This window comes from Anolis carolinensis, chromosome 2 (assembly GCF_035594765.1).
Source record: "Anolis carolinensis isolate JA03-04 chromosome 2, rAnoCar3.1.pri, whole genome shotgun sequence".
Taxonomy (NCBI): domain Eukaryota; kingdom Metazoa; phylum Chordata; class Lepidosauria; order Squamata; family Dactyloidae; genus Anolis; species Anolis carolinensis.
In genome coordinates this window covers 165,509,093-165,521,001 of record NC_085842.1, presented here as the reverse complement: position 1 = coordinate 165,521,001, position 11,909 = coordinate 165,509,093, and the positions used below count along the sequence as shown (strand labels likewise).

The 11,909-nt window shown below is 42.6% G+C and overlaps 1 protein-coding gene across 3 annotated transcripts; it reads left to right on the top strand.

Moving 5' to 3' along the window:
- Positions 1-389: 389 nt before the first annotated feature.
- bloc1s1 (biogenesis of lysosomal organelles complex 1 subunit 1) lies at positions 390-11,655 on the top strand. 3 transcript variants are annotated; one of them, XM_062971019.1, is made up of 6 exons: positions 390-563; positions 3,197-3,269; positions 4,822-4,887; positions 8,097-8,229; positions 9,040-9,070; positions 11,164-11,655. In XM_062971019.1, exons 1-6 carry the CDS (start codon positions 503-505, stop codon positions 11,172-11,174), a joined length of 375 nt encoding a protein of 124 aa, XP_062827089.1. In that variant the 5' UTR covers positions 390-502; the 3' UTR covers positions 11,175-11,655. The 3 variants fall into 3 exon arrangements, with proteins under 3 accessions (XP_062827089.1, XP_003223234.1, XP_008112604.1); XM_003223186.4 differs by lacking the exon at positions 9,040-9,070 and having other exon boundaries at positions 405-563; XM_008114397.3 differs by lacking the exons at positions 4,822-4,887; positions 9,040-9,070 and having other exon boundaries at positions 405-563.
- The last annotated feature ends 254 nt before the right edge of the window (positions 11,656-11,909 follow it).

Genomic DNA, 11,909 nt, shown 5'->3' with positions numbered 1-11,909 from the left:
GATATATATTAACCTCTTTGCTTAGTTTTCTCCATACCTCACAACCTCTGAGGATGCCTGCCATAGATGTGGGCGAAACGTCAGGAGAGAATGCTTCTGGAACATGGCCACACAGCCCGAAAGACATACAACAACCCTGTGATCCCGGCCATGAAAGCCTTCGACAACACATTGTTCTGTTATGGCTGACTTCTCTGGTTGTATTAGCCTGCAGTGCCGTTTTTGTTCCTTGATTCGTGTCTGAACAATGCTGCTGCATTTGGTGGTTCCTGTGTAGACTTGTCCACAGCTGTATGGTATAGGGCAGACTCCTGCAGAGTGAGAGGATCCTTACAGCTCTTATTTGCTTTCTCTTCTTCAAAGGAGCGCGCCTGCGGGTAACAGGGCGCGCGCGAGAGAGAGACAGCCCGCCTACGTGGTCACGTGAGATCTGGGCTGCGTCACGTGACGGGGAAGGGGCCACAGCGGAGGCCCTGCAGCTGAGGAAGCGGAGATCGCCGCCATGCTCTCTCGGCTGCTGAGGGAACACCAGGCGAAGCAGGGCGAGAGGAAAGAGCTGCAAGGTGAGGGAGGGCTCAGTTCCTCCGTCCCTCGATTGAGTTGGGGCTGGACCCAAGGGGCGGGCCACTTGAAGGAGTTGTTGCTCAGCCCTTCTGCCTCCTGCGGCCTTCGGACACTTTCCCAGCAGGGCTCGCTAGAGACGTTGTGAAGTCCTCCAGGCTAGCTGGGCCTGCTGGAAGTTGGACTCCAGTTGCGTCTAGAAGGCATCACTTCCCCAGCCCCCGTCCACATGCTATATGTATAACACTATACACCAGGCATGGGCAAACTTGGGCCCTCCAGGTGTTTTGGACTTCAACTCCCACTGGGAGTTGAAGTCCAAAACACCTGGAGGGCCCAAGTTTGCCCATGCCTGCTATACACAGGATTGTCCACAGAGTTGCAGCAATGGAGTGCCAGGCATGGGCAAACTTTGGCCCTCTGGGTGTTTTGGTAGGCTGTTAAGAATTGTGGAAGTTGAAGTCCCAAACACCTGGTGAGTTCCAGTTGGCCCATGCCCGCCCTATACTGTACAATCAGTGCAGTTTGATCCTGCTTTAATTGCCATGTCTCAATGAGGTGGAACCATGGGAGACATGGTTTTGCAAAGTCTTTAGCCTTCTATGCCAAACGGTGCCAAGGCACTCACTACAATTCCCAGGATCCCATGACATTGAGACTTGACAGCTAACACGGTGTCAAACTGCATTAATTCTACAGTGTAGATCAGGCATGGGCAAATTAAGGTCCAGCGGCCTGATGCAGCCCCTTGGGCACTTACCTGAGGCCCTCTATTTTCCCTGTCCTCTCAGCATAAGGACGTGGTGGCCCGTCACATCCTTATGCATAACGGACTGGAGGAGGAAGCCACACAGCAGCTGAGAGCCCTCTGGAGCACTCTCAGCCACAGCATGTCTCGCCCTCCTCCACCTCGTTTTTCTCCCCGCATAGGATGGGGTGAGCAGACCCATCCTTATGCCTGGAGAACCTGAGGATGACCCAGGCTCGTCCCACCCCCTCCCAGCCTCACCCTCTCACAGGCCCTCTTCCTTCCAAGCACATCCCACCCAGTGAGTTCCCAGCCACTCCCCATCCCGGCCCTTTCGTTCAGGCCCACAATGCGGCCCCAAGGCAAAAACGTTTGCCCATGCCTGGTGTAGATACACAATGCCTACTACCTGCATCCAAGAAAGATGTAATCTACAAAGGTTGATGCCACCAACTTCATTCACTCAGCCTCTTAGTTACTACAAGATCCCTTTGCATACTGATATTCCAGACTGGGGGCCCTTCCAAACAGCCATATAACCCAGAATATCAAGGTAGAAAATCCCATAATATTTGCTTTGAACTGGGTTATCTGAGTCTGCACTGCCATATATTCCAGTTCAAATCAGACAATGTGCGATTTTATTCCGCTGTGTGGGAGGGGCCTGACATGGCCATGTCTTTGAATCCTATCAGTTACCTCTGATTTTATCGTAATGCTTCTCACTGAGTCAAACTGCTGGAGTGGCATTGCAATTGTGCACATGTAACGTAATGCTCACCAATAATAACTGGAGGAATGAATCATGTGTTTAAAAGAAAAGTCAACACACATATCTGTCTAGACCAGTGGTTCTCACCCTGTTAGGTCCCCAGATGTTTTTGGCCTTCACCTCCCAGAAATCCTAACAGCTGGTAAACTGGCTGGGATTTCTGGGAGTTGTAGGCCAAAACACTTGGGGACCCACAGGTTGAAAACCACTGATCTAGACCTATCTCTTCTGTCAGGCCTACCCAGCCAGTTGTAAATCATGGATTTTAATCATCATCGTCATTATATTTATACCCCACTTTATCTCCCCCGAAGGGAACTCAAAGCAGCTTAAATAAAAGCATCAGCATAACAATTTAAAAATATACCAATATATGAACATTAAAACAGGATTAAATATAACCAGTATTAAAAATTCCCAATTTAATGTGTCCATTGAAACACATTAAAAGTTAAAAAACCACAAACCTTCGTTTAATCTCTGTTTTGTGTATTTTAATACGTATTTTAGAGAAATACATTTTAATATGTATCTTACCTAAAATACATTTTAATACATGTATTTGTGGTATTTTTACAATGTGTATGTGTTTTAATTATTTCGTAACCCGCCTCGATCCACAAGGAGAGGCGGGTAAGAAATAAAATTATTATTATTATCCTCTCTGTGTTATAATTTTGCTCTCAGATAGTAATGAAGCAAAATGTCATGAAAGTGGATGCATCTCTCATTTAGACCCCACCCAAAAATGTATGATCCTTTTCAGATAAAACTATGTAACAAAATTTGAAAAAAAAATCTGTTTCTGGTTTTAAAATGTTATTTCCTGTTTAATTGTGTGGTACTTGCTTTGAAAGTAATTGTTATACTACAGAAACTTTGTTTTTGTGACTGCCACAAACTATTTTGAATTGGTTGAATCTGTGAAATAGTCATTGAAAAACCATAACAACATGTGCTGCAGGATATACAGCAAAAACAAAGTTTTTGCAGTTAAATAAACTTTTTCCATGTTTTTTGATAATAGAACCAATTAGGAAATGACATGTATAACCCAGGAACAAAACTCGTGTTACATTATGTAATAGTGAAAGGGCCTCTGTTTTTCTTTCTAGAACGGCGGCGACGGGAGGCCATTGCTGCAGCCACTTGCGTAACAGAAGCTTTGGTTGACCACTTGAATGTAGGGTAAGTGTTCTTGGGCAAAGCGGAATTCTAAGACCCAGCAAAGCATTGTTAATAATTATTATATACATGAGTGTTACTATTCTAGTTTGTGAGTTAGAATCAAAATACATGGTTTTTTTCAGCGACTTTATCTGTTTTGTTCATACCACCATTTACTCTTTAATAAATATCTATGAATAATGTACCCTTCCACTACACACACCTATCTGTATTCTCAATTGAAGAGGTCCCAGTATTTCTATATACAGCTGTCTGGTTATGTTTCTAGCCATTCCCTTTCTATATGATCCCCTAGCATCATCTCAGTGTGAATGCTTTGAACTTCAAGCTGTTTGGATCTTGCTTAGTTAGAGAAATCCTCTGTTGCTTGAATTAGCTTGGCAATGTTTAATACTCCTATAGCTAGGATCTCTGTGCTGCTCAAAAAAGCAATTTGCCTAGCCTAGGAATGCAAGAATTCTTGCTTTACAAATATAGTATATGTTTATCTCTTTGTATTATGATAACACAGAGTAGTTTTGGAAGCATAAGTCCAAAGTCCACAAATCGGAAAAAGAAATTGCCAGGAATTATACAGCTGTATCAGAAAAGCATTTTAAAAAAAGGAAAGATGCCTTACACTAGCAAGTTTCTGAAGTTTGGGAGTCTGGTACTTTCACAGTTTGGAGGAGCTGAACTCTTTGTAGCTCATATCATATTTAAAATTATCTTTATTGTGGGTGCAAATGTCCTTAACCCACTGCCTTATTCAAGCTACACACCTCCCCACTTGCTTTTCTACTGTGTTTATTTAAATGGGAAATTAGAGTTCCTACAGTTTTAAGGCATGATTTCTATCCTTGACAAACCATGTCCAAGCTCTGCTGTTGGCGCCATCTAGCTCTGTGGTTAGCTGGTGGGGAGGGAGGAAGCTGCTTCTGCCTCTTCATTTTCCAGGCTTTTGCTTCCCCAGGGGTTTTCATCTGCAGTGCAAGTCCAAAGCAATTACTTGGGATGGTGGGAGAAATGATTTGGCAAGGACTTCCTATGTGGTATTGCTGCATGGTGTATCTGGAGGGAAAGAAGGAATACAGCCCTGAAGTACATTTTTGGATGTCATTACTTCTGTGTAAAAAAAACTGTATGCATTCTATTCATCTTTCCGCCTGCTATTTTGAAATGCATATCATATCACTGCTTCCAAATGCTAACTGCATTTAGCTTCCCTGGGAAAGTTGCTTGGATTCCAGCTGCCTGAGTTCCAGGGTTAGGTGGATATGATCTGTCAGTCTTATTAACTCTGTTATAGCTCAGACATTGTAAAGTGCCATGCTATTCAGACCTAAAGCTGGCACTGAGCTGTAGAAAGTTGATCTTTTACCCCTGTAACATTCTGAGATTAGGAATAAAACTAGAATAGCCAGTGCTGTGAAGATCTTCCTCAATCTGATGGCATTCATATGTGTTGGACTATAACTCCCGTTGGCCTTGCTATTGGAGTTAATCATTGTATCCAAGAGACCTAGAGAAAAGGAATGCTATCTTATACCCCTCTTTTCTTGTCCCCCACAAGTCCTTTAAAAGTGGAATTGGGAAGAGGCTCACTCAGCACCCCCAGGCTGCAGGGAGGCCCAAGCAGGTTGGTTTTACCAGATTATTTAAACTGTTAACATCCTCAGATTGTACAAAGAATAAAGTGGATTTTAAAATTTTATTTATATCCTGCTAGTCTCCCAATGTGGAACTCAAAGTGTCTTACAACATGGATTAAAAGGGAGTGCAGCTAAAAATCTATCACAGCAACTTTCCATCTATGACAGCACTGACTTAAAGGTTTGAAGTATTTAAAACATAGTAGATGAGAAAGAAAAACCTAAAATATAACTTTGAAAACTCTTCCACAAAACAATAAATGTCCAAAGCCTGCCTAAATAAAAAGGCATTGGCTTGGTAGTAGAAGAAAAGGAGAGAAGGCCGAGCCAGCTTTCCATGAGAGAGAGCTCCACAGGAGCCACCATGAAGGCCTATCTCACATTCCCATCAAATGTGCCTTTGATGGTAGTGGGCCAAGAGAAAACCTTTTCCTTAAAACCTGGACATCCAGAGAAGTTCCTATAGGGTGGAAAACCTCACTAGAACAGTCTCCAACAACAACAAAATCGGTCTCTGCTTCCTGCGAAAAGTCCTTGCAGTAGAAGCATCTTTTGTCAAATCATTACAATTTTAACTAGTTCTCTGATCAAATGTAAATACAGAAAGACACCTTTATGCAAAGGGGATACATTCCCATATTTGTTTGGATATGATTGACTGCCATTAAATTATCTGATTTATGGGCTTAGCACACCATAGAGTTGTGTTGAAGAACCTAGAGATTCTAAAGAAATATCTTCTTGCTGGGTCCTCAAATGCAACTCTTTAGTAACTTCTGGGGAAGCATACCATATAATTCTCTGGAGGACCCAGGAAATTCCTAGAAAGTCCATTTTTCCCCAGGCTTGGGTAAGTGAAACTATGATATGGGTTTCACATAGGGATCTTTACATTCTTCAGGGATAAAGGAAAATACATCAGCTTTGTTCAAGAATTTCCCTTTTAACTTTAGGTGAACTAATTATTGTGCATTTGGCCAGATTACTAAAACTCTGCATGATTGTCAGATCTGGTATAATTTTGGATAACAGGATAGTAATGCCTTTAGTGAAGATAGTTGTCCATGGGAAATAAGACTGAATGTAAGGGAGGACGTTGTGGTAGAGAGAACATTTTCTTCCTATATGAGCCTCCCTGAGGTTTTGCACAGTTCACTATACACATCTGTTGCTGCCTTCCATTGTATTCCACGTAAAGGAAATACTGATTGTTCATTCCAATAAGAAAATATTGTAATAATAAATCTAGAACTATTGACTTAATTAAATGGCTTGTTAAAGAAGAAAATATGGCAAATTGTAATAATTCACTAAAAGCTAAGGACTTGTTCTCAAAACAATACTTTTGATTAAGGAGGAAACACTTGAATAAATGCCCGGTTGATTAAGGGGAGGACTGGATTGGAACCTAATTCACTATAGACTATTAAAGAGTTTTAATTGACCTAGTTCATTAGACAGGAGCATGATTTCATGAAGAGCTGTTGAAAGCTGTTAATTGAAGAAAAATAAAGATTAGATTCCTATTGAAACACTCAAGATGTTAGAAAGACTATATATAACAATGCAGTTCACTCAGAGATGAAATACAAAGCAGGCAAACAACTGCACTTCAGCCAGAGGCTTTGTGCATCCTGAGGAAAGACAAACCATAGGCTAGCAACTGACATTGCAAACTTCATAAGCATTGAAGTATTCAGGATCTAAAAGTTTCAAGAAATCCTTCTCTTTTTTTGGATATTATTTATCTCAAAAACAAGAACAAGAGGACAACAGTTGCTAGTCAAGAATTGCAAGTATTTCAGCTGCATGCCTTATTTGGGTGTCTCACAACCTTTTTCAGATGTATGGAGGCGTACAAGAGGCACACTCTATCTTCATGCAGTACAGCCCCAATAGCCTCTCTCTCCATGACCTTAAGACTTACCACAAAGGGACCTAAGCTTTCTGCCTGATGTCTGGCAGCACAACCTTGTGGTAGTTTGCTTTCTTTATAATCTTACTAGACAAGAAGGCACACCCATCTCTTCAACTAGTCTGGATCAAAACTGCATTGTCTTCTTCCAGTTCCTAGGAAGCAGAGCTCCACAAACCTGTGGTATCAGTAGTTATTAAATATTCCAGGAAGGAAGACCAAGACATGCAATAGCTTCTTTTCCTTCCTGTTGTATTTTCTACAGTCTACCCTTGGCTGAATGATTGATACAACTAAATCAAAGAGTGATGTATGAGTGGCCTCCAGATGCTTTGCTATCTGAGAAGTTTGTGGAACAGTTCAGTGCTTACAGAATGTTCTTGGTGCCTTAGTACTTTGTCTCTCCCATTCTGTCCCATTCATGCCTGGAAGCAAGCAATAGGCACTCTCCACATTTTGGTCCATGAGTTCCATAGTTTCTGATCGTAATCCATGCTAACTTATCCTTATGGGAGTCATAGTTCAAAGTATCTGGAGAGCACTAGATTCTTTTAGTTGCTACAGCAGATGGAAAAGATACCCTAGTATCTGAAAATTAAGGCAGTTCAGTGAAGCAAAATGAGGCCTTTCTGCATCAGTGTGCTGCATATGTCCTACAAAACAACATAGTCTGATGGGCCTGTAGTTTTTGCAGGACTAAGGGCCACTGACTTGGATAGATCTGCGCTTCAGAGGGGGAGGGTTTTATTTGTTTAAATGCAGTACTAATAAAAGATATTCTTTGCACTGCTTCAGATTTGGTTTCTCTCTTTCTGTATTACAGTTCGGCCACCATTTTAGACCTACTGTTACTGTCCATATCTCCTCCTACACGCACTCGCACACACACCCTTTTGCCAGATTTCTTGCCATATTTACAAGGCAATCAAGCAGCCCTTCCCCTAGATCCACCCTTCTGTGGGTGATTCCTTTATCTCCCTTGGAGAGGGAAATCACACACCCGCCTTAGTATGCCCAACCTTTCACCTGCCTTTGCCTAAGTCCATGATTGGATCCAGATGTTCCCAGTGCTGCATAATGATTGCCAGATGTTGCTTAGCCCCTAAATCCGCTACAGCTTGGGAACTTACCCAGCTGCAGACTCCCAGCGCCTGCTTCTGCCCCTGGGGTTAGCTTGCTCTGAGCTGGGAAGCCACTTGGTGGGGAGAAATAACAGGGAGGGGACGTTTATCCTGTTCTTTTTCTCATCACATTTATTGCTGAAACTTTCTCCCACTTTAGGGTTGCACAAGCCTATGTAAACCAAAGGAAGCTTGACCATGAAGTGAAGACACTGCAGATCCAGGCGGCTCAGTTTGCCAAGCAGACAGGCCAGTGGATCAGCATGGTGGAAAACTTCAACCAGGCTTTGAAGGTTAGTGGGATGGCTACATGAATGAAGAATGCACAAATTCCAGACAAGTTTAACTCCATCTCAATATGAAAGGACAAGATTAGGTTCAAGAAGGGAGGACAAGTTTATACAAAGGAAAAGGCTTGGGTTCAGGGACAATAATGGGGAATTGGCATAGATAAAACTATGCTTGATCCTGAGTTTATCCCTAAAAGTGGTGGGCAAGGTTCAACCCTTCAGTTGTTAGTGGACTGCAATGCTCATCAGCCCTAGCCAACATGGCCAATAGTGAGATGTGCTGAGAGTTGTAGTCCTGCATCATCAGGAGGGCCAGACTTTGTTTGACCGGAGTATATAATTTCCAGTTAGGCTTGATCACTGACAGTATTCACACCTCTACACACCTCTACACAGGGTATCATCACAACATATGTGAAAACAAAGTATTCAGTTGTCTTGTGCTTGTAACACAAAGTTTATGCTGGTTTGCTGTGTTGAATACAAGGGCCTTGTAACTGCATAAATAGGATGAGATGTTTCCTTGTTTCAAGCAGCATCTAAGTATGGGTTGCATAAGTATTCCTGGGATTATTTTTCTACTTAAGAAGTGGATTTTGCATTTTATTACAGCTGTGTTTAACAAAGGCATGTTTTCCACTTTTTCATCACCCATTGCTCTCAGGAGGCAACTTGCATTGGAAAAGAGAAGACATGATTAGTTTTTTTTCCTGTCACCTATTCATGTGAACACTGCTTTCTTCTGTGTTTATCTCAAAAACTATCCTGTGAACTAAAATCGGAAAAGGGTTAACAATTTCTTTCCTTTTGCTGTTGCCCCTTCTTGAGGAATCTTTGCAAGGACGTAAGGGCCTTTTCTAATCTGCAGATACCAGTTAAATTCACTTGCTCCTGGTACAGCTTCCATGTCTGGCAAAACAGGGGCAATGAAGTAGTGAGTGGAAGCCTGGGTCATAAAGGTTCTTTGCACCCCCTCCAATTCTTGCAGCATGGCATCATTTTCTATTCATGTCTCCTTGGCTGTATTCAGTCTGGCCAGAGGTGCACTTTCTCTCTTGGATATCAGCTGCCAATGATTATTGCTACTGCTGTTCCCCATTAGAGATTGTTACTGCAGTTCCCCATAAGAGGCCAGTGTTTTTCTTCCTTCATAGGCTTACCTGTGCATTCCTCTCATCCCTTGCCCATGTACACTTGTCACTCAACTGGCATACATAATAACAGAGTTGGAAAAGACCCCAAGGACCATCCAGTCCAACCCCCTTCCATGTAGGAAAATCCAATCAAAGCACACTTGACAGATGGCCATCTAGCCTCTGCTTAAAAACCTCCAAAGAAGGAGACTCACTGGACTCGTGAGGAAGCAGCATATTCCACTGCCAAATAGATCTTACCATTAGGAACTTCCTGATGTTTAGGTGGAATCTCTTTTCCTGCAATTTCAATCCAGTGCTCCTTGTCCTACACCTGCGGTCCCCCAGGTGTATGGGACTCCCCAACTCCCAGAAGCCCTAGCCAGCTTGTCCAGTGGTCAGGAATTCTGGGAGCTGAAGACCAAAACATCTGGATGGCCTTGGGCTTTGCATGTGTAGAGCCACAGAAAACTAGCTTGATCTGCATTGAGATGGTGGGTTGAGCATGGCGCAGGGAAAGAATTAAATTTGCCACAGCAAGTAGCTAATGAGGGCCACAGATGAAAACATAGTACAGAGTTGAACATGAAATCATAAGAGCGGGAAAGCATAGCAAGGAAAGCCCCGGCTAAAATAATTGAATGGGTGTTGAGCAATCTGGGAAGAGTAAGAACCTGCATGCTTCTATTCAGAGCAATTTAGAAGAAATTCACTATCAAAAACGATATAATTCCCTGTTGAGATGGTTCCAGTCACACTAGAACTTTGCTTGCTGCTTCAGACCAACAGATAGTTCTGATAGTAACTAGGTGTACAGCACCACCTGCCGGACATAGGTATTAATTTGGCAAGAAAGGATTGAAACTGGGTTGCTGTGAGTTTTCTGGGCTATATGACCATGTTCCAGAAGCATTCTCTCCTGACATTTTGCCCATGTTTATGGCAGTCGTCCTCAGAAGTTGTGAGATCTGTTGGAAACTAGGCAAATGGGGTCTATATATCTGTGGAGTGTCCGGGGTGGGAGAAAGAACTCTTGTCTGCTTGAGGCAAGTGTGAATATTGCAATTGACCACCTTGATTAGCATTGAATACCCTTTCAGCTTCAAAGCCTGGCTGCTTCCTATGGGGGGATCCTTTGTTCGGAGGCCCTGATTGCTTCCTGTCTGGAATTCCCCTGTTTTTTGGGTGATGTGCCTTTTTACTGTCCTGATATAGTCATGGGGTGGATTTGGTAGTATTTTATCTAGACTCCAAAAAAGACCAGTCAAATGGATATAATATTTATGGGCTTACTGTGCTTTCTAATCGTGGAGTTCTCAAACAAAGCCTTCCTTTATAGCATGTGGCAGTATTATAAAAATAGTCATGACTGTATTGTTCATATTATATACTTTTGTTACAGTTTGACCTGTTAAAATGGAATTGCAGCTGTAGTTACTGGTAAATTGCATGCATGTCTTCATTATTCTCAGTGAGCATGGCATTTTACAGAGAAACCTAAGGAAAATAGATATTTCCCTGCCCCAGTAAGCCTGCAATCTAAATTCAGGTTGTTTAGGAGGCAGCAAATATATGAAGGTAAATAGGAGAAAATGCAGTAAGGTGTGCAAATAAGTTATGCCAAAGACTTAATTAAAATTAGGGTGAATAGAGGAGCAATTCTGGAATTCATCTCAATTCATTCAAAAGCCACAAAAGTATCTTCAGTCCAATCTGAGTCTCTGGGAGTGAGGTGAGCATGTGGGTGTACATTGAAAAACATAAGAAGACAGAGTTTTGATTGTGATTTCTTCTCTCTTGGCAGGAAATTGGTGACGTGGAAAACTGGGCTCGTAGCATTGAGATGGATATGCGGACCATTGCCACTGCACTGGAGTATGTTTACAAGGGGCAGCTGCAGCCTTCCACCTCTTGAATGCACACCTGCCTGCCAGTCCTTGGTACCTGCAGAGCTTGGGTTCCTTCTCCCATTCTCTTTTGATAGCCAATGGCAGTGAAGTGGCAAGCTGTATATCTGCAAACTATTGCTACGTATCTTTGGCTATGTTGTAGAGTAGGGAAAGAGATCCCTCCTCTACTGCCTCAATTGCTGTGGGGATGTGGTTGTGTTTCTTCTGCGCAAGTGAGGTAATGCCTTGTTTCTGGGGAAACAAAAACAAGAGCTGGATGGAGTGAGGCGAAAACAGTATTCACATTGCACTGAAAGATGAAGGGCTTGGCTCTTCTGGGTACGTTTGTATTGATCTTTGCTGTAAAGTTGGAAATAATGGAATAAAAACAGACTGTTTGAACACACTGTGCAAGTGTTATGTGAGTCACTAAATGGAGCACCCAGAGTCATTCTGAATAGAACGAGGAAGGATGCCATTCCTGTTTGCCATGTCCAAACAAGGCAACCACATGGAGTTGGAGTACTTCAGTGTGGGGTTGGCCTACTGCCCATTACCTCTCCCAGAGTGGCCTCCTCATCCTCTTTAGTTCTTAAATCCTTCTCTGAGGTCCTTTTGAAACCTTAACAAAGGAACCCTTCTCTGGGTGGTTTGTTCTAAT